Below are 21,626 nucleotides of genomic sequence, written 5' to 3'. Positions count from 1 at the left end.
GTCCGCAGCCCTGGGACTGCGTGGCTCACCCACATGGTGAGTGTGGACGGAGAGAGGAGACCAGAGGAATCACAGGAAAATCTAGGAAATGACCAAGTGGAAACTTCCAGAGCGGAGGGAAAATAGAGTGTCTTAGAGACGGATAGGGAAGGAGGACCGATCGGCTTCGGTAGCCATGGTAATCTGTGCATCTTCATAAGGTATTACAGAATTTTCTACGATATATTTTATTTACCATTATCTAAGAGATTTTCATTTTTGCAGGTTTTGTGACTGAACCCAGGATCTTGCACAGAGGTGCTCTCCCCCTGAGCGACCCCCAGCCGTTTCCGCTGCACCCGGAGGCTGCCCTGAGCATCTCTTCCACCTCAGTCCAGGGTGATAAATTCCATCAATTTTCCTTTATCTGGGAATCATTAATCTATCTGAGAAAATCTTTATTTTGCTCTTATTTCAGAAGTTTCTCTGGATATAGTGTTCATGGTTTGTTTTACAAATTCCAACCCAATGGTTTTTTGTATATATATATATATAGTTTTAAACAGTAATATTTATCTGAGTGACATTAAGAACAAAGCCGTGTTTCACCTCCACCCACGTGTGCTCCTTTTCTAAAGCTCGCGAGCAGCCCTTCAGCCCCCTCTGGTTTGACTCTCCTTCGGCCTGAAGCCTTCCTTCTGCATTTCTCATGGTGCGGGTCTGGCTTTCGTGACTTCTCTCTGACGTCAGTGGACACTGTTTTTGTTCAGCCTTAGCTCCTTGAGGGCTGGGCTCACCAGCTCGAGTTTTGATGGACAGTTCTTTCTCCTTTGTTCCTTCTGCCCGTGAAGAAGGCGCTTCTTTGTTTGGCTGCTTTTGGGATTTTTCTCTGCATTCACAATTATTTTGTCTGTTTCCCTTCCCTTTTCATCTTTTTTTAATGATGCTCAGGCATGGGACCACCTCTTCATTCACACGGTCAAGGACAATCACCATGATGGGGACGTGATGGGGTGAACTTTCCTGCCATGCCAGAGAAGATCAAGAGCCTCATGCTGGTAATGTGGAAAGATGAGACACACTTTACCCAGGGACTTCAAAAGTAACTGGCCACTCCTCAGCATGATGCAGCCACATCAAGGTTTACAGCAGCTCAACTCACAATAGTTAAGCTATGGAACCAACCTAGGTGCCCTTCAACAGATGAATGGATAAAGAATATGTGGTATACACACAGCATGGAATATTACCCAGCCATAAAAAGGAATGACTTATGACTTTTGCCCGTAAATAGATGTATCTGGAGACTATCCCCAAAAAACCAAAGGCCGAATGTCCTCTCTGACTTGAGAATGCCAATCATAACAAAGTAGGGGTGGGTGGGAAAGAATGGAAGTTCAGTGGATTAGACAAAGGGGAATGAAGGGAAGGGAGGGGAGATAAGAACAGGAAAGACACCATAATGAATCAGACATAACTCTCCTATGTTCATATATGAACATACCACATTGAAACTCCACATTGTGTACAACTAAACTACAAGAATGGTACCATGAATAGAATAAGTTATACTCCATGTTTGTATAAATGCATCTAAATGCACTCTATGTCATGTATATCTAAAAAGAACAATTTTTTTAAAAAAAGTTAAAATAACTGGCTTATAACTTTCAAAAGTATCAAGGTCATGTAATCATAGCAACTCAGGAGGCTGAGGCAGGAGGATCCCAGCCGTGGGCCTGCCTGGAGTTAGTCAGACCCTCAGCCACTTAGCGAGACCCTGTCTCAAAACAAAAAAATAAAAAGTGCTGGGGATGAAGCTGAGTGGTGCAGCACTCCTGGGCTCAATCCGAACCTCCTTTCCAACCACACAAAGGTCAAGGTCATGAGGGCAAGGGCATCCTGAGGAACAGTTTTGGACTGAGGGCATAAAGAGGCATGGGAACTCAATGCCACATACAACCTTGAGTTGGACATATTTGCTCCAAAGGTTAGTTTGGGGATGAGGGTAAAACTTGCATAGGATTTGAGGATTAGACTGCAGTCCATTTCAGCTGAACTTTCTGGAACATTGTAGTTATGAAGGAGAATGTTTTTAATCTAGGAAACACACACAACATTCATAGATGAGGCTTCAGGTCAGCAATTTATTATCAAACAGTTTGGGAAAATAGAAGTAAAATCTGCTTTACTGTTCTTAAAACTCTTCCGTATTTTTGTAATTGTGTTTAAGTAACAAAAACATCAAAAAATCTCTAAAACATTTTCCATAATAAAAAATCAATTTTATTAAAGCATTTGGAGCCCTATATTAAAAGGTTATAATTGGTTAAGAATTCACAAGATTATTATGTTTAGAAGTATCATACCATGAATTTGAGTGAATTTTGAATGTTTTGACTAGCTACAATGTGGCATGGTTTTCTCTTATTTTCATTTGATAATAAAATAAGAATTTAACTATGCAAATGTGGCATTTGTGCTGCTCAGTAACAGGTATGGGGGTATCATTTAGTTACTAATGTGATAAGAAGGTAGGTGCAATTGTTTTAAATGATCAGTTCTCAAATGGTAATATTGAAATAGATTTCCATTAATTTACTTTAAACCTCACTAAATTCAATTAAATTGCCATTAGCAAAGCCCCTGGTCTCTTAAGCCTACACTAAAATGGAGACCTTCTATAAAGTGGAAATGTATTCATATTAACCTGGGGATTGAGTTTTAACCTTTGCAAAGATAATTGCAGACAACCCAAATACAGGTTTATTAGACCATTCCCAAGCTTATTGTTCCTCAACTAGATTTATATTGAACAACATCCCTATGACACCAACATGGAGGTCCGTTAACTTTAAGTGAGCTCTTGTTGACTGTGTTAGCTCACAAATGAGGCTGACATTTTCATAATAGTACCATTAGTATATTACATAATGCAAATAATTTAGAATTTTTGTACATAAAATCTAGCATAAAATCTAATTTTGGCTTGCATTCAGAAAGTAGGACCAAAGCCAACATAGTTTATTCTGCCCAGAATCCCCTTGGCACTCACAGGATGGATTTTATTCACTGGCATCATTAGACTGAGCCAGAGCACCACCCATTCAGCCAACCATCAATTGGAAAAGCCACTACCCAATGCTCTCAAGATCAAAGCAATCCCAGAACACATATTTTTGAAATTACATATAATACTGTATTTTTTTTCCTGAAAACCAAGTAAAAATTAAACTAAAAGTCATTTAATTGAATGCTTCCTTGAAAAAATGCATGGTAGGAATTTTCCCAGGTGTGGGTAGATTTCAAGAATTCATATCCCTCCAGGAGATACTGTGTTGACTCTGAACTGGGTATGGTATTAGGTGTATAATGAGACTTTCCTTAAGTTTTTAAGTCCACATTGGTATCTCTGATATTCTCTCTTTTAATATATTTCCTTCTAGAGAGCAATTATTGACTCTACTATGTTGGAAGGAATTAATTTCAGTCATTAGGTCTTTGGGCACAAAGATTGTTTGGTTACCTGCCAATAGGCCTATGATATAAGATGAATATTGTGCTTGCCAGTTCTATTGAAGTCATCGGCCTGTGGCGTGAGCTAATTTTTAAGCTTGTCAAAATAGAAGGTAAGGTCTATTATTCATCTTGACCAGCAAGCACTCTGGACATGCTGTTATGATACTTCAATTAGTGCTGACCGATTTTCTAAGCAATTCTATAGAAATGGAATATCGTCATACTTGGTCAATATTGACCCTGATTCTGAATTCTGAGACTCAATGTTTGACAATTATAAATCTAAGAATAGAATATTTTATAAATTCACTGATTCCGAGGACTAAAGGGCAGGAATGGAGAAATTGGGAACTCATTCCACAAAATGATTTTTCACTGTTCCTCCCACATCTTCAGCAATCAAACAATGCATTTTCCTTTTTTTTAATTAAGGATAATGTTGAGTTTTAAATAACTTCACTTATTATTTCCTTTTCTCATATTTAGAAGAGCAGGGCTGTATAGAGTGTGCCATAAACAGAAGGGGGCCTCACTGTGGGAAAGTCCACCAGAGACCAATCACAGATGTTCACTCACTGCTGGTGCGAACCTGACTTGTAGGTCCTCCAAAGTTTAGGTTAAAAAAACTGTTGTATGCAGATGTGTCGTGAGAACCACAAATGAATTACAAAAGGGGGGCTGACCTGACAGATGCTGAAAGACAGAGTCACAGTCTCCTGTCAGCCTGCACTTTCTTCGCTGAGCGATACCCAGGGGTTCACTGCTCCCCCAGGGCTGATTCTTTGGAATCTTTTAATGTTCTCATAACCTTTTCATGTTCTTATAGGACAGGGATTCTAGAAGCTGAAGTCTGAAATTGAACATGAACGTCCAAAGATTTGATGTGCACTGTTGGAACAAAGAAAAACTATGATTTCTACCCTTTAAATGTTTCCCCTACAACGATAACATAATCTAGAAAACTATTTTTCAACCTTTGGAGCATATTCCCTTGGGATAAGGCAGGCAATGGCTTCATGTTAAATGTATTTTTAAAAATACATATGGAAAATATTTTGATTCACATGTAAATTAATATTATGTAGTTGAAGAATTGTACAATATGATATTTTATATATTTTTGATTAATAAAAACAAAAATTATTACTGGTGACACAATGAGAGGATCTTCTAGGTGATTTATATCAAAAAGACTTTCTCAGAGCAAAGAGGAATCAGGTCATTCCATCAGGTTTGATTGTTTGTTTGGTTTTTGAGGATAAAGTTATATAGAACCTAGATTTTGAAATTTAAAAAGTAATATCACTTGAAAATGACTGTCCTTACCCAATTTATTCTTATTTGTCACATCTGTGGTTTGGAGACTCAAAATCTCTTATTCTTGTTTGGCATCTCTTTACTCAAAAATGAAGTACCAATGAAAAACAAGATTATAACCACCATGTGTGTTCGCCTCCAACATCAAATCCATAGTTCGGAGAAGAATCAAAGACCTGTTTCCATTGTGGAAAATACTTTCAGTGCAGATGCAGTAGGCCAACAGGTGAGCATCTGCACACATTGGTAGAAATGTGGTGTTATGGTTTGGACGTGAGGTGTCCCCCAAAAGCTCATGTGTGAGACAATGCAAGAAGGTTTAGAGGAGAAATGATAGAGTTATGAGAGCCTTAACCCAGTCAATGAATCAATTCCCCTAATGGAATTAACTGAGTGGTAACTGATGGCAGGCAGGGTATAGCTGGAGGAGGTGGGCATGGGGGATATGCTTTGGGGGTACATATTTTGTATCTGGCAGGTGGAGTCTCTGCGTCCTGATCATCTTGTGAGCTGCTTCCCTCCATGACACTCTTCCGCCATGATGTTCGTCTCACCTTGAGCCCCGTAGGAATGGAGCCAGCTGTCTATGGACTGAGACCTCTGAAACTGTGAGCCTTCAGATAAATGTTTCCTCCTCTACAATTGTTCTTGTCAGGTCTTTCAGTCACAGCAGTGAAAAGGCTGACTAAAACATGTGGGTAGGACAAATTGGCAACACATATTCAGATATTGACGATACAGTAGTCCATAAACTTTCTTTAGAAAAAAATGGCACCTTTAAAGACCTTAAAAATGCATGAGAGTGGTTATTGCAGCATTAAATGCAATAATGGAAACTTTGGTTGGAGGTTGATAAGTGTGATTGCTGGCAGCAGAGCCCTAGCAGAAGGATGAGAAGTACTGGGGTCAGTGGGGTTCCTCTCTTATTCTGGGACCTCAGGTGGGTGAGTCGGCTTGCGAGCCGGCCTGCTGGAGCCCAGACGTCCCCACATGCTTCTCTAAGATGAGCTCTTTCCAAATCCTCTGCCCATCTCTGAAGGAAGATGCAAGAGAGGGAACGCCCACTTGGCCCAGCGGATTTCCACACCCACATTATTGGTCCCTGGTTTGCAGGAGTCAGGACTTCAAGCCAACACTACTCCTTTGTCCTTACTGTGCCCTCAGGTTTTCTGTGCCTTTGCACATGACGACAGCTTCTATCTGTTCTCAACTTGCCACATCCCAGTTAATTACCAAGGTGTCTGTGTATCTATGAAACTTAGCTTCTGCCAATCAGAGTTAAATGCTCCTAGAGGACTCTCAGTTGGCCATGTTTGTGACAGCTTACGAATTATAATGTCCTTCTTCCATGCCTAGAACATCAAAATGCACTTTTCACACCTGTTCCTCCAAAGTCTAGCTGCCTGATGCCTTTGTGAAAGCTGTGAGTGTTGACGGTTGATGTCTATGTCTCATAAACTGTACAGAGAAGTGTCAATTGACATGCTGCTCTCAAATTGAAAAGTGCTAGGTATTAATTTTAACCTTTGGTACTCCCCCCCCCGACCACTTTTCTGGAACCAATAAAATAAACAACATGGAGAAGCTATATAACATATATAATGCTAACTTGGAGTAGCAAAACCCAGATGTCCATCACCCACACATTTGATGAGTATTTTTGATGTAATTTAATAGCTATCACCTTGCATCCTCAACTCCAGTTCTGCTGGGATCTGACCACCCCTTCAAAGCTGCTTCTCACTCTCCAGCTTGAGGAAAAAAAAAACCACAAGGTTAATTTGCAAAGTTTGCAGGTAATAATGGGGAAAAAAACTAGAGTTTATCTCTTTCTCTGAATAAAATCATGAAATCGATACATTAAATACATAATTTACAGGGTTTAGCTGTCATTTGTAATTGCACAGGAGTAAAAATTCCAGTATATTTTTTTAAAGGAAAAATTGCTTATATATGTTTATTAACTTTGTAACTTTTAAAATAAATCTGTGTCTATAAAGCAACAATCTTAAAATACTATATAAGTTTGCAAAATAAATAACTACAAGGCCAGGGGCATTGTCAGGGGTGTTTTGAGTCTTGAAAAGGAGGGTAGACTCATACTAAAGTGTTAATTTTCCACAAAAATGTTAAGATAAATAGTTTCCTAAGAATTCTATTAGTAATATAAACGGCAAAACTGAATTTTTGTGGAGGTTAAATTTCTATTTTGATTGAAACATGATTTTTTTCAAAATCAAAATTTGGAACTAAATTTTCTATATTTTTATTAGAATATAAATTCAAATTGCTAACCCTGAAAAGGTCAAAGATATCATTTTGCAATTTTAAATCTATTTTTATGAGGATACTTTACTAGTATTTTTTGCAGACTCTGCTAATTTCCCTAAGTCATAGTGGAAAGAATATTTTTTTCAAAGTCATTGATGACAAATTAGTGCATTGAAGTTTTTAGTAGAAAATTAAAGGGTCTTGATTACTCGACTGCACTTATTCTAAGAAGACAATAGCTGATATATTGCACATGCTTAATACATTTTCTAAAAGGCTCTTTTAGTCTTCTTTTCCTTTCTGAGAGTCCTGGACAGCGTAGTGGACTCAGCCACATCCTGATTCTGTCCATTCATTTCAGATTACATCTTTCCTGGAGTTGAGAGGAGCAGGAAAACCATCAGAGAGTGAGGGAAGGAGTAGGAAGAAGAAGGAAAGGAAACAGGTAAGTGCAAGTAATTAAGTTGGCACATGTTGGGGGTAACAGATGAGGAGAGAGATTTTAGTTTCATGTTTTACTTAACAGAAGTATGACTGTATAGTTCCAAATGAAATTTGAAGAGACCCAGAAAGCTATTTTAACACACACACAAGTACACACACACACACACACATTAATTATATAAAAAGCTAGGTTTTCTTCAGGTGAAAGGAGAAATGCAATAAGAACTATAAAATTTTAGACTCTAGCAGTGCTAAAAGTATCTGAAAATATTTTACATATGTAATAATCTTTATAGATCTCCTTTGTTTTGGTTGGTTTTGTTTTCCATACTGGAGATTGACCCCAGGGGCACTTAATCACTAAGCCTCATTCCCAGCCCTTTTTAAATTTTTTTTTTTTAAACAGGGCTCCCTAAGTTGTTTAGAGCCTTGCTAAACTTTATGCTGAGGATGGCTTTGACCTTGTGATCCTCCTGCCTTAGCCTCCCCAGCCCATGGGGATTACTGTGCCTAGGTATGATATTCAAAACCTCATTTCACTGTATCACATTTCAGAAAAAAAGAAAATTGCATTAAATAGAAATACTATGGTTCAACTTGAGTTTTTTGATTTTTGTTTGTTTGTTTTGTTAGCAGGGATTGAATCCAGGGGTGCTTAACCACTGAGCCACATCCCCATCCCTTTTTAATATTTTATTTACAGACAGGGTCTCAATGAGTTGCTTAGTGCCTTGCTAAGTTGCTGAGGCTGGCTTTGAACTTGTGATCCTCCTGCCTCAGCCTCCTGAGCCACTGAGATTATAGGCATGTGCCACGGCCTGTGGCTCAACTTGATTTTTGGCATTAAGCTGTAGCAAATGTTTCACTATTTTCACCAGTACTGAATCACCATTTAAAGGTTTAGTAGCCAGGTTTTTATCCTATTTAATTTCATTTACTGATTACTGTAACATGCCTTTTTGAATAAAGGGAATGAAAAAAAATGCACCCAAATATTAATTTTGGTTTTTCTGATAATGAAATCCTTGATAAGTGCTTCAGTGGTACCATGTTTATATCATTAAACCATCCCAAGGTCTAACTGTGGCATCAGGAAGGTAGATGCCGGACTCTTGGGCCAAGCTTCCAACAGAGAGTCCCAGTGGTTCAGGCTGCCTTCAGTGAGAGGTTCACGGCTCCTCTTGTTGAGCTCATAAACCATCAAGTCGACAGCAATGGCCACGTTAGCTGTGCTGCCCGTCATCTCACACCACACGTACACAGACCAAGAAGGAAAGATGAGAGTCAGACACAAAAGAGCAAAGAGAGCCAAGTGCAGCCCTGGCCATTCACAACTGTGCAGATGCCTTTTCTTTAAAACTCAATCAGCAAACCAACAGCCCTAATATAAATATTCGCATAAGGAAGTTTGGCCAATTTTTGTTGTGGGATGCACCAGTTGGATCAAACACTTAACAATACTAACAGGAGAAAAAAATGCACCTAAATTGTGTAAATCAATCAGTGATCAAAGAATTAGGATATAAAGCAACCTTAGCAGTGGCCTCCAAGCCCTCTTAGGATTTTTTATTTTAATGATATCAGAATATAACATTGAAGAAATCTGGCATTTCTCTTGTTACGAGCAAGGCCACATGTTTCCACCTGTTTTGCTCCACATTCGTCTCAGTCCTGCAGAATCGATTGGCCTTAGTACTCTTGTTCTGTTTCCATTCACCTAAAAATTGTATTTTCGGGCATTCAGAAAAGCAGTTTAAAAATAGTATGTGTTTGTGTTTGTTCCTATTCTTGATATATCACACATCATCAACAAATCCAAGAAAAATGAAGAATTAAGTTTAAGTGCAAACACTCTGATGATCTTCATGATGTGGAAATGAGAGGCAGGTGGAGGAGGAAGGCGGGCTACAGGGAAGCAGGAGCGACCTGCACCTGAGCTCCAGCTCACACACCATGCACACCTGCGCAGCGCTACCGTTTCCACTCCTAGCGACATGGTCCACTTTGCAATGAGGTGGTCAATGGGAAGGGACCACAGTTGAAACCTGTGTCTCAAAACCAGTGCTTTAGTTAGGTAGTGCGCAGACACCGAGGATCCAGAAGCAACCAGCGCTGCGGTGAGCTGCGAGCTTCAGGAGAGACACTGAAGAAAGTCTTTATCCACAGATCAATGGCCAAACTTGTAAATCCAGAAGCATTTGAAGATGTTGGTTTTAGCCAGAAATACAGAGCAGGAAAGATACATGCCAAAACATTAAAACATCTATTAGGTGGGTGGAATTGGAAGAGATAAGAAAACTTAATCAAGAAGGCTGCCTAACCCTTTTACGTATACTTTATCAAAAATTCATAGATTGCTTAATTTTTTTTCTTCACTGTGATTTCATCCCATGGAAATTACAGTATTCATTTAAAACAAAGGAGATATTCAATTCAGGAGTACATTTATGTTGAGTAAGTTCAAATTTACTATAGAATTGGTTGCTTAAAGAATTCAGAGGCATCCAACATGTATATTTAAAATCACTTGTAATTTAAATCCTACGTTGAGGCCGTATCCCTATTCCCACTACTCCCCTAGACCTAGCTGCATGTATTTATGGAACGAGGCTCCTCAACAACAAGTTCTGGGGAGAAGACATCTAAAGGTACAAAACTGTTTGCATTACAAGTCACCAGAGCTCCCTTAAATTCTGCCATACATGGAAACTCCTTCAAACCATGTTAGAAATACACCAATGGTCAGTTTGCTCAACTAAAGATGTGAGAAGTTTCTAAAAATACACAATTAGGAGATAAACAATGCAAGTCGGAAACCCTGAAAGATTTCCAGGACCAGTCCCTGCAATCGGAGAGATTGTTGGTGACTGTGAACACTCCTCATAACGGTTAATGGGACTCACTGTGTCCAAGAACATGGCCTCACTGCGCTCTTGCGAAAGCTTCTGTGAGATGTTTTCATCCCCTGAGGTGAAATCTGCCGTGGATCTCTCAGGGGCACATGGTGAGGGTCTGGGGTGCCACCCAGACCTGGCTTTGCCTAGATCCTGGCCTGCTCTCCACACTAACAAATGCTTTGAAGCCCTGACACCTCCTACCTAGGTGTTCCATCCAGATGCTTCCAGAGACCCCTTCTCTGTTTCTTCCAAAATATTGAGTAATAGGTGGCAAAAAAGTGGAGCAAAATATGACTTGGGCAAAATGAGCCCAAAGGTGAAGAATGGCTCTTTCAGATGGTTTTGAACCTTTCATATTCAAAGTTTGGTGAGAAAAAGACACTCAACTGCCAAAGTGTGTGAAGCCCCGAGCAACCCATTGTGCTCCAGTGTTGCTGGAGTCCCACCTTTGTCCCACCCCCCCCCGCCCTGGTGGCCTGCCACAACACATGGGTGTTTTTCAACTTTAATCTGAATGTCTTGTGTCAGTAAAAGAGCCCTGAAATATCTCAAGAACAAAGGACGTGTTTCACATCTGGAATCATGCCTTAAGTTTTATTCCAAGGCTGAGAAGAGTATGCATACATTTTATGATGTAGAGAATTTTCTAGAATTTTTAGCAAAGTTTTGTAGCTCTTATAAATGTAGAGATCTTGCTTTAAACTGCTCTCTGGCTTTCCCCTCCTCCCATCTGAGGTCTTGTTATTCCTCTTGGCCCCATTCTTACAAGCCATAAACAGTTTTCTCTAAACATCATTAAAGCTTGAAAGATGGTGAGAGATTCTGGTTTTGTCAGAATTGCTTTCCCTTCACTAATGGAGACATTTTGAGAGTCTGTTTTCCTTGTCAAGGCAGGTATGGTTTTTAAATGAGCATGCTGCTCAAACATTAAGAAACAGGAACCATTTATCAGAATGCTGTGCCTGTGCTGTAGCTGTCCTGGACTGAATTCTTCTGTGCCTCAAGTTTTACTTGCAGGTCATGTGTATGCAAACCTATTGTATTCCTTCCTAGTTCCACAACTCTATGCCTGGCATACATCAGTGCTTCTCCTTACATACATGGGTGTGCACATGAAGTGAAGTCCTGGGCTGCAGCCCTCGCAGCAGCAAGAGACACCTTTCACTTCTGTGCTGGTACAATATCTCCAGTGGCAAAAGTTCTGTAAATCCAGTTCTTACCCAGAAAGGATAAAAGTCACATTTCATACCTACTAATGTTGTAGTGTTGCTCAGATTTCAGATGTCATCTGCTAATTCAGGCATTTGGCATAGGAATCTGACTTCCAGCTACATCTTTCGTTATTTTGTTTCAACTGACAACAATGAGGTTCTTACTCATTCATTTAATATCTCAGTTTTCTTTCCCTCCTGTTTTCTTTCCTTGCCTACCTTCTTTTATTTTAAGAACCACGAGTAAAGTATTCGATTCATTGGTAAGAAAAAGAATAACTTCCAAGTAGTGTGTAGTGGAACAAGGTAACAATACTATCTTTTTAATGACAGAAAAGTCAATCTAATGAATCACCAGAATAGAAATGGCGTAAGGAATGACTTTTTCCTCTATTGTGTTATTTGACATTTAGCTTAGCAGTACCAACATATTCCACAGATTGAAGAATTTCTCTATGCAGGAAAAAAGACAATCATTAACATGGGCTACGTGTTCTGTGTATCTATGAAAACAGTTTTTGGTTTTTAACTTCCTTGCAGAAGTCGTTTTACTATTATAGTTCATTATCTGATATTCAGCAGAAGACCTCTACTACAAGCAAAATGGAACAAGATGTTGATCATAAAGGACCAGAGACTGAATTTATCTTGTGAAATCAATCTGTGCACAATGTCCTGAATGTTCACGTGTGTGACAGGAAGACTGCTACGAGAACAAGCGGACGGAGGGAAAGGCATCGTCCTGACTGGTGCTCAGCTTTGCAAAGGGTCACACACTCGCAATAATAGATACTAGACACTGAGATGATTCTCTTGTAATAGGAGCAAACGAATATGACAAGAAAAGCTTCCTGTGGGGAGGACAGGCTACTTGGCACTTCCTCAGAGAGGAAGAGTGAGGATTGGTCCTGCCCTCTGCCTCTTCCACTCTGTTCAGTTTTGTGTCCATATCTAAGGCTGGATTGTTTCCCACGGCTTTTGGAACTGCCTTTTGGGATCTCACCTCTCATGTAAGCCAATGGTGGTTTCTTTTCTTTTCTTGCCATTCTCTCTTAAAAAAAAAAAAAACCCAAAACATGGGCAAATGGAACCTTCTGATCCGTTATGTTTAAAAAGGACTTTAATCAATTGCAAAATATATTAAGAGGAAAAGCTGTTTTATCAAGGATGCTGTTCGCCGTCATTTGGATAGTGTTTAGAAATAGGAACTTCTTGTCTCACCAGGGAAAGTGGGGGGCTCTTGCGTCTACCCATGAATCATTTTCCTTGAGAAGGGAAATGCCCGAGGTACCCACAGGAGCAGCAGGAGGAATGTTGAAGAGATGGAGTGTGCAGAGGTCTTTCCACAGCAGAGAAAGGGAAAGTCCAAGTCCTAATAACTGTTTCCCTGGTCATTTACTTAAGATCCTGAAAAGGCCATTTGAATAACAGCTGGCCCCTTGAGTTCTTCCCCAGCAGTCCACCTCTGTCCTGCCCATTCCCCCAGCATCTCACCTCCAGCACCATTGAAATCTCTAACCCACCGGGACAGAGGCTATCAAAACACTCACTTCCACAAATGTTTGACAGTCAACAACTCAGTGCAGTTAGCTTGTCCCCCCAGAGTCACCCAACTCACCCACTCCTGTCCCCAGAAGAGCTCCATGTTTACTTAAATTAAAATGCAGTGCCTGTGCATATGTGTACACACATGTGAATGCATGTGTGTGGGGAAAAAAACAGTTTTTAAAAAAGGAACAAAAACTGGAGAATTTTGCATTTTTGGTGTTTTTTTTTTCTTGTATTTGCGCAGTCCATTTTAGGATTTTTCAGTCTCAACAAAACACTATTTAAAACAAAGAATCTAGTAAAATATTTGTGCATGTACTGCTAAACAATTCTAGCAATTTTATTAAGCAATACCTTTATTATTTTTTGAATATTCTTAACAGACTGGAACAAAACATTTTTTATTCAAAACAAAATATGCATACTGTACGCATGTTGCAGGGGTTAGTATGATGCAGAGGGTAAAGTCTGTTTGAACAAAACAAATGCCTGGGGGATTTCATAGCTATAAAGTCAATAACTAAATTTTGTTCGCTAAGAGGACCTTTTCTATGGATTTCCTTCATCTCCCAGCCACACAGAAACCTCCCAAAGTGCACTTCCCAAGTATACTTAGAGAATAGGAAGGAATGTAAAGTGTTTTTTTAAATTATTTGTTTTGTTTGTTTGTTTTTTAAAAACAGCCCTTATTAACTCTTCCTTCCAGTGATTCTACTGTAAACTCATAAAAGCCATTTTTAGAAAGCAAATTCATATACACTCAGCAGGTGAAATGTTCCAACAAAGAAAAAAAATACAAACAGAGTGATCAGACTTCTCTCTTCCTCAAGTCCCTAGAGCGTGTTGGAGTGATAAAGTTTTTGCACTGTAATAAAAATGGCTGACCTATTTATTTTCTTTTAAAAAAGTAGTTGTTCCTCTGTGATAATGCAGAATTGCATACACTTTATACCTGGAATAATTCAAAACCCTATGTTGGGGAAATACTGGGATACAACTGTATATTATGTGTATACTGCAGATGTTGGAGCATTTCTAGAATCTCTTCCACCACGATAAAGGAGGAAAAGTCCTGTTTGTGCCCTCCTTGGTCTCTCTGACACCATCACAATGGCCCTAATGTGCTCGTAGATTACGGAGCTGAACTCAGTGAGAGCCTCCTCCATGGTCAAGGGGAGGCCCTGCCCGCTCCCTGCTGCGGTGCTGGACGCTGCTCCTGTCCAACTGACCAGCAAGAAAGGACTGGATTGCTTGGGAATGGGAACTGGAGCAACTCAGTTCATGATAACTTTTGTTTCTTTGTTTTGTTTTCAACGTAAATATGTGTTACTGCCGGATTCCACTCTGGTGGAACACACTGCTTGTTCAGCTGGAAGGGAACCCCCACCGGCCCCCTGGGCTCTGCTCCCAACGGGCTGTGCAAGGGTGTGCACACCCATCACTGTAGTTACACAGACAGAAGCAAGCGGATGTTGTCTGCTTAGGGGACGAGAAGAGGGAGGGGACAAAGGGCTGGGAAGGGTGTGGGATTCATGGGTAGAGGGAGACTTAGGGAATTTTTTTATTTTTATTTTTTGTTGTTTTCTTTTTTTTGTCTTTTTTCTCTTTTTATTCTTTTTTTGTTGTTGTAGTTGTTTTTTGCTATACCGTGAGGTCATAGCATCATCCTCTAATAGAAACTGACAGGACATGAAGACAGAACTACCTGATGGACACACACGATGACTAGAAATAGAGAGACAGCGAAAAGACTTCGTTCACCTCGGAGAAACCATCCCGAAAAATAAGTCCTGTATTAACAAGTGCAGAGAAATCAACAAACAAACAAACCCAGACCGAAACGAAAGCAAATAAAACCTCCAAACATTAAAACACAGTGTATAAAATGGTGTGAGAAATTGAAAGTCACTTCACAGCCTTTTAGTCAATAAAACGCTGCGGGGTGTCCTTTTTGGAATCAGGCCCATCTTCTGAATTTTACCCTTCAGGCCTTGCAAGAAGAGATCCAGGGTAAAAGCACCCAGTTTCTGGTGGGTGGGCAGCAGTCGTTGCTCCGGTGGGCCGCTGGCTGGGGACGCCGTCCCCCTAGTCCTCGTTGGTGGCGTTTTCCTCCAGCGAGGTGATGCCGCCCAGGCCCAGGCCCGCGGCGTTGTGCGCCGCGGAGGCGGTGAGCACTGTGTGTAGGAGAATCAGTACCAGGACACACAGCTTGAGTCTGCCACTGCACAGTCTGGTCGCCGAGGACACGGTGAGCGACGTCCTGTGGCAGGCGTCACTTCGCTGGGGCCTCCCTCTGCGGGGGAGGTCGGATTGCTCCCCTCTCCGGACGTCACAGCATTGTGGTTCATCATTGGTGAGGAAGGTTTCGTAGAGCCCTGCGGGGAGAAGGGCACAGGTTAGCGCGGGGCACGGGCGGCAGGAGCGCGGGCTACATTGGCACCCCATCCACAACCTAACGCTGAGCTTGGTAAGGGCGGCACCTCAGCAGCCCCGAGCCGGCCCTGGCCTCGAGCTCAGGGTGTTCTCGGGTATTCCTGCCACTTGTACCAAGTGCTGGTGGGTCCTGAATACCGAAAAAAGATGTCATCAGGTCGCAGTCCGAACCTGTGGTTCTGGACTGACTTGGAGAGCAAAGACACTCGGCTGCCCTTTCCCCTGCACCCCTGAATGCCATGCATGGGCTAACGCTGGCTGCGCTAAGGGAGGCCACCACCAGTGGTCATGGTGCGCTTCCAGGAAACACGGAGGCCAGCGGTTTGTGCTCAGGAACTTCCTCTTGCCTTGTACGAGCAGAACCATCCATGCCGCTAATGGTGCTCCGGTGCTTTGATTATCTCGTGGTGTGGTGTGGTGTCTCCCCACGTTTGCTTTCGCTACGCTACGGAGGACTTTGCCTGCACTGGAGGGCTGCAGCGGAGCCCCCTTCCCATCCACCCTCCCACTTCGCCTTTCAAGAGTATGTCTCTCATTCTCTTTCCCTCTCTTGCTCTTTTTTTCTTCCTTGCTGAATATCTTCTCCCCGCCCCCTTTTCCTCTGAAAATACACGTTATTCTTATTTTGAAATTGATAAATACATATTTTGAAACTTTGGGATTGATGAAAAGAATAAAAAACTGCTTGTCTGTAATCGTTCCAATCTTGTGCATTGCTGTGTCATGCCTAGCACTTTTATCTAGCTGTGTAAGCCATTGTGCTCCTATTTTTTTGTCTGATTGAATCATTCCCCCATGGGTGTTAGAATGAATTTTCTAGGCACATTTTGTCATAATACTCTCAGGCTTGGAAAAAAAATAAGGATAATAATAGAGTAGTTGTAATGATTAAATGAGATTTCTCATGTAAGGTGCTTGGCTCAGGGCCTAGCACATAGAAGTAACTTGAAAAATCTGGCTCCTGTTAATAATGATAGTTACCAACAGCATTTCATTGCTTCTACCCATATAGTAACATCTAAAGACCCTTCCTTTCTCTCCAGATGAGGTGTCTGAAGTCTTGGCAAGCCTGGGCCGCTGGGGTTGCCCATCTGTGGAGTCTACCACTGGCCTGGCTGCTGTTCCTTCCTACCTTGTCCTCTGTCATCATCTGCCTAACTCTCATTCATCTCTTAGGTGTAGCTCAAGTGGAACTGCTTGTGATGTCTCTGCTCAGACTCCCAGGCTGCCAGTGCACTTTGCCTCACTGTTCACTAGAGCAATTATTATTTTTTCTTTTAATTACAATTGCCCGTTCTCTCAACAATTTCCTTACTCATCTGTCAACTTAATACATGAACTACACAGTTTCAGCATCGCATTCCCAATAAGTAGCAGAATGCCTAGATAAAATATTCCATCAGCATTTATCACATGAATACACTAAGTGCATCTGGTTACTTAATTTAAAAGAATCCTTTAATAAGATACGTTTCAATCTTCAGTTTCTTTTAAAGAAATGACCAAGATATCCTTATAACGATGCTTACAATATTCATTTCTTCTTAGGCATTCAAAGGTAAACTTCACCTTCGCCTAGGAAGAATATGGAAAAAAAAAACTGAATTAATGAGATCTGCAGCTGCGACATTTTTACTGTATGATATTTTCTTTTTTTCATATAAGATACCTCACTGGTAGGCTAATCATTTATTGAAGTTTGTTTTCCAGTACTATATTCTACAATGAAAAGAGTTCATACTGAGAGAATAAAAACAGGAATCTAAAGGTCATGTAGATCAACATTTTAGAATATTAATAGAACATATTTAACAATGTCGTGTGAGGAAGAAGTTCTTGGGAAGTCTTTCAGAAGCTGGCCTGCTAATCTAACAAAAGTCATTTCACAAAGAATGCAGTGCATGCAGGCCAATAAAGGAACACTTCTCTTTGAGAGGCACAATTGATATTCTTTCTTTTCCCCCTACCCATCTTTTAAACAAGAGTTTTTTTTTTATTAAGTTATACATGCATACATACTAAAGTTCAAACAATGCCACAGGGTATGTTACAAAATAAGAAAAAATAAGATCTTCCCATCCCTTATCTCAGATGTTTCCTTCTCAAAGGAAAATATCAGCAAGTTTTTTAGCTCCAATTTGGAATGTTTTACATTTCCCCTCTGTAGACTCCTCCTTAGGAGATGCGGGGTAATACATATGGTCCCCTCCTGCCTCCAGGAAGTAGCCTCCCTCCCAGCCATCCCCTCTTCCCAAAGGAGCAAGTCAAGTCGCATGCTCTGCGTTCCCTTCCTTCCTTAGGATGCCACCAGCGGGTCCTCCACCCGCCATGCAGTGCGCTCGCTCTCTGCTCCCAGGCCCTCTGCTCCTCCTGGAGCTCCTCATTCTGTGTATTGACTAATTCTGCCCCAAACAAGCAGTTGGTTCCCCTGCTCATCTTCCCAAGGAAGTGCCTGTTGGACCTCGGCCAGTCTGTACAGGCACAGGCACCCCCTGGAAACTGCCCGGCAATATTGTCTTGGGATCATTTTTTAAAAATTAAATTTACTTTTCACAGAATATTTAAAAGCCATACATATGTATGGGTTCCCAGGTGACATTTCAATATGCATATACACTGTACCATGTTAAAATCAGGTTGAACATGTCTACCTTCTCCAACATTTATCATTTCTTCATGTCAAAAATATTCAAAAATCTTTTCTTCCAGATTTCTCAAGTACAGAGTACATGACTATGATCTAGAGTCACCCATACAATAGCACACCAGAACTTACTGTTAGCTGCCACCTAGACCCATCAGTCAGCCTTCCCACCCTCTCCTCTTTCCCCTGCCTCTATCTAGTAACTGCCATTCTACACTCGACTCCATGAGATCTACTTTTTTCAGATTCCACTTATGAGGTTATGTGATGCTTGTCTTGCACATTTCCCTTAACATAATGCTCCCCAGTCCCATCCATTTTGTTGCGGATGACAGGATTTCACTTCTTGGCCAATGTGAATGGTTCTGTTACAAACACAGGCGTACAAGCGTCTCTGACACAATGTTGTCATTTTCTTTGAATATAGACTGAGAAGTGGGATTGCTGGATCTTATGGTGGTTCTGCTATAAATCTTTGAAGAACTTCCCATGGTTTTCCATAATGGTGTTGCTAATTTATAATCCCACCACCAGCGGGACTGTCCACCCCCCATTTATCCATGTCCTTCAGCACTTGCTATCTTTTGGGCGACACTCTACCTGGAGTGATTTGATATCTGGTGTTTTGATTTGCATTTCTCCTGAAGATTGTTGTCACCTCTCTCCTACGTTGGACTTTCTGTTTCTTGTATCCTGTGCTTTCTCATTTTGGAGGGCCTTAACATCTAATGCTTTCAGGAGGAAAACCTCATGGCAAATGTCCAAGACACTGAATGCCTAAAAATGTGGTTTTTTTTTCTATTTCTTATTTATTTGGTTCTTTGACTGGGTCTGGAATTCTAATCTAGAAATTGTTATCCTTCTGATTTTTTTCTAACATTGCTCTCATATTTGGTTGTTATATTTCCAGAACCTGTCCTTTAATTTTTCTCTCTCTCCTGTTTCATGTTGCTTTATCTTTTTGTTCTGTTTTCTAGAATACTGGCTGGGTTTAGTGTGTAATTATATTCATGAGTTTTATTTATGATATTCCTAGGAGATCTTCTTGTCATCTGAGGTTGCTTTTTTGAGGGGATTGTTCTCGTTTCATGATTTCAATAAATATAGCGCACACATAGTGTTGACACAGTGAATTGCTTTCTTCACTCTTTATTTTCCTCAGGGGAAGGCTGTGCCGTCTTGGTTGTCCCCCATATTGGAAAGCACTGGAGTCCAGCAGCTAGGGAGAGCTGTTGACGATGAGGATATAGGATGTAGAGACATAAACTTATAAAATTCTGCCTTCAGGTTAAGTTTCCCAGAAAACTCTGTCCAATATTGGCCAGGAGGATGCGGCTGGGCTGTTTGTTTTCTGAGCATGACATTGGAGGAGGAGCTGAGGGAGAAGTCGCACACGCAGAGTGGGTTCAGGGATCTGTGCTCCATGGGGTCCTCCTGCCTTACCTTCCTCCTGGGTTTTCTAGGTCAACAACTCATTCTCATCTCCAAATTCTGGTTTCCTCCTGAAACAATAGTGCCACCAGTCTTCCTCCAGGGTGGGGGACAGGTGTGGAGAGCAGGCCAGGCACAGCTCACTGGGTCATCTCCTCCTGCAGACCTTACAAGGAGCTGCTCTGTCAGCAGGGTCTGGGGTGGAAACGGATTGGCTGTGCCTTCAGCTGCTTCAGCAACCTTTAACACACGTCTCTTTCCTTCCTGATTTCCGAGGGGTTTTGGTTGGTGTCTTCTTATCCGTTGTTTTGTTCTGCTTTTTGATTCATGCCTTAAAACGTTTCTTTTGGTGTGGACTGTGTGGAAAATGCTGCTGCTCTTTTTATTCATGTCAGTGTGCCCTGTCCTAGATCCTGACAGATGCTGCGGTTTCCGCTGAACACTCCCCAGTGAGCAAGGACTACCGCCGTCTGAGGGTGTCACTCCTTTGCCATGTGTAGTAGAGATGAAAAGTCACCCTAGGGTTCCTTGAAACCTGGGGACACTTGCTTCTTCAGGTGGGGAATGATGACTGCTGATGGTTTTGTCTTCTGAGTGTCCTGCAGGTGCTGCCCGCTGGATTGTGAGCGCTGTGACCCAATCAGCCCACCCTAGTTTGAATGGACTGGCTGGGTGGGAACTGTGGGTGGAGGGGCAGGCCTGGAGGAAGTCAGTCACCGGGGTGTGCTCTGAAAAGGCTGCTATTCCTTCTGCCCCTTCCTCCTTTCCTCCCGCCCTCACTCCTGCTCCTCCCTATCTGTCTGTCTGTCTGTCTGTTGTCTCTCCATCCTACTCTGAGCTGAGCAGCCTTCTTCTCTGGCCCTTCCCCTATGATGTGCTGCCTCACTTTGGGCCCAGAGCAATGAGTCCTCCCTCTGGACGGAGACGTCTGAAACCATGAGCCCCAAGTACACTCTCTTTCCCTTCAGTTGTTCTTGTGGGGGAATTTGGTAACAGTGACATGAAAACTGACTAATCAGATAGCAAAATCTCACATGATATTGACTATTTCTGTTATGAGTTGGGATAAACAGTAGAATCAGAATTTATTATTAGGAAGAGTTTTAAAGAACCTTAAATTCACATTATTTCTCTGTTTCAATTAGACTAAGTCACAGAAGAACCTCATTTTTTTCAGAGCTCAACAATATTATAATGTGATTTTAATAAGTATTATCTAAGAACAGGTAAGTTAAATATCTAATGAAATCCTTAAAATAAATACATGATCATAGAATTCTTACTTATCTCAGGATATTTGCACCTAGGAATATATAAGGATAACTTTTCAAATATTTCAACTAATAATACATTTTAAAATACTTTGAAATATTTTTTAATTATGAAAGCTTGGAACACATTAATGTTAAAGGACAGAGGGAAAATCACCCTCAATTAGAATTTTTTAGCATGAAAAAACAAGAAATGAGAAATTACTAGATATTTTTCCCTAGCCCTTTTTTTTTAATCAATGAAGATACCCACACCTGTAACACACACACACACACACACACAAAGATGCATATAATTTATAGATTTCAGACATAAAAATGTATTTAATGTGAGATTCGTTTCACAATATTATTTGATTCTAGAATATTTATTTTCTTTTATGCATGTATGTTAGCAAGAGAGATTATGTATAATATGTATATATTTAAAATCAATAATTTTTACTTTTATAATATTTAAAAGAACTTACATTAGCAAAAAATTATTTTATACTCTAGACAACCTTACATGACATAGAATTTATAAACTATGCAAATAAAATTTCATGGTTTTCATTTTTTCCAAAGGTTATTAATCTATCAAGATTATTTTGTGTCACTATTGATCATACTTCTCTAAAATATATATCATTTTATAGAACATTTTACACTTATTAACAGA

The 21,626-nt window shown here is 40.8% G+C and overlaps 1 protein-coding gene across 3 annotated transcripts in view; it reads right to left on the bottom strand.

Annotated features, from left to right (window-relative positions):
* Positions 1-13,833: 13,833 nt before the first annotated feature.
* The window catches only part of Nalf1 (NALCN channel auxiliary factor 1), a 566,094-nt gene continuing 558,301 nt past the window's right edge, over positions 13,834-21,626 (bottom strand). For 2 of the 3 annotated variants that reach the window (XM_048800644.1, XM_015484090.2), the window contains one exon: positions 13,834-15,561. In XM_048800644.1, the coding sequence (XP_048656601.1) occupies positions 15,272-15,561 (290 nt within the window). In that variant the 3' untranslated portion in view covers positions 13,834-15,271. Of the gene's footprint in view, positions 15,562-17,148; positions 17,195-21,626 lie in introns of all 3 variants that reach the window. The other variant, XM_048800645.1, reaches the window with a different exon arrangement.

The sequence above is a fragment of the Marmota marmota genome, unplaced genomic scaffold (genome assembly GCF_001458135.2).
Source record: "Marmota marmota marmota unplaced genomic scaffold, marMar, whole genome shotgun sequence".
In the NCBI taxonomy this organism is placed as follows: Eukaryota; Metazoa; Chordata; class Mammalia; order Rodentia; family Sciuridae; genus Marmota; species Marmota marmota.
This window is presented reverse-complemented; position numbering and strand designations above follow the sequence as displayed.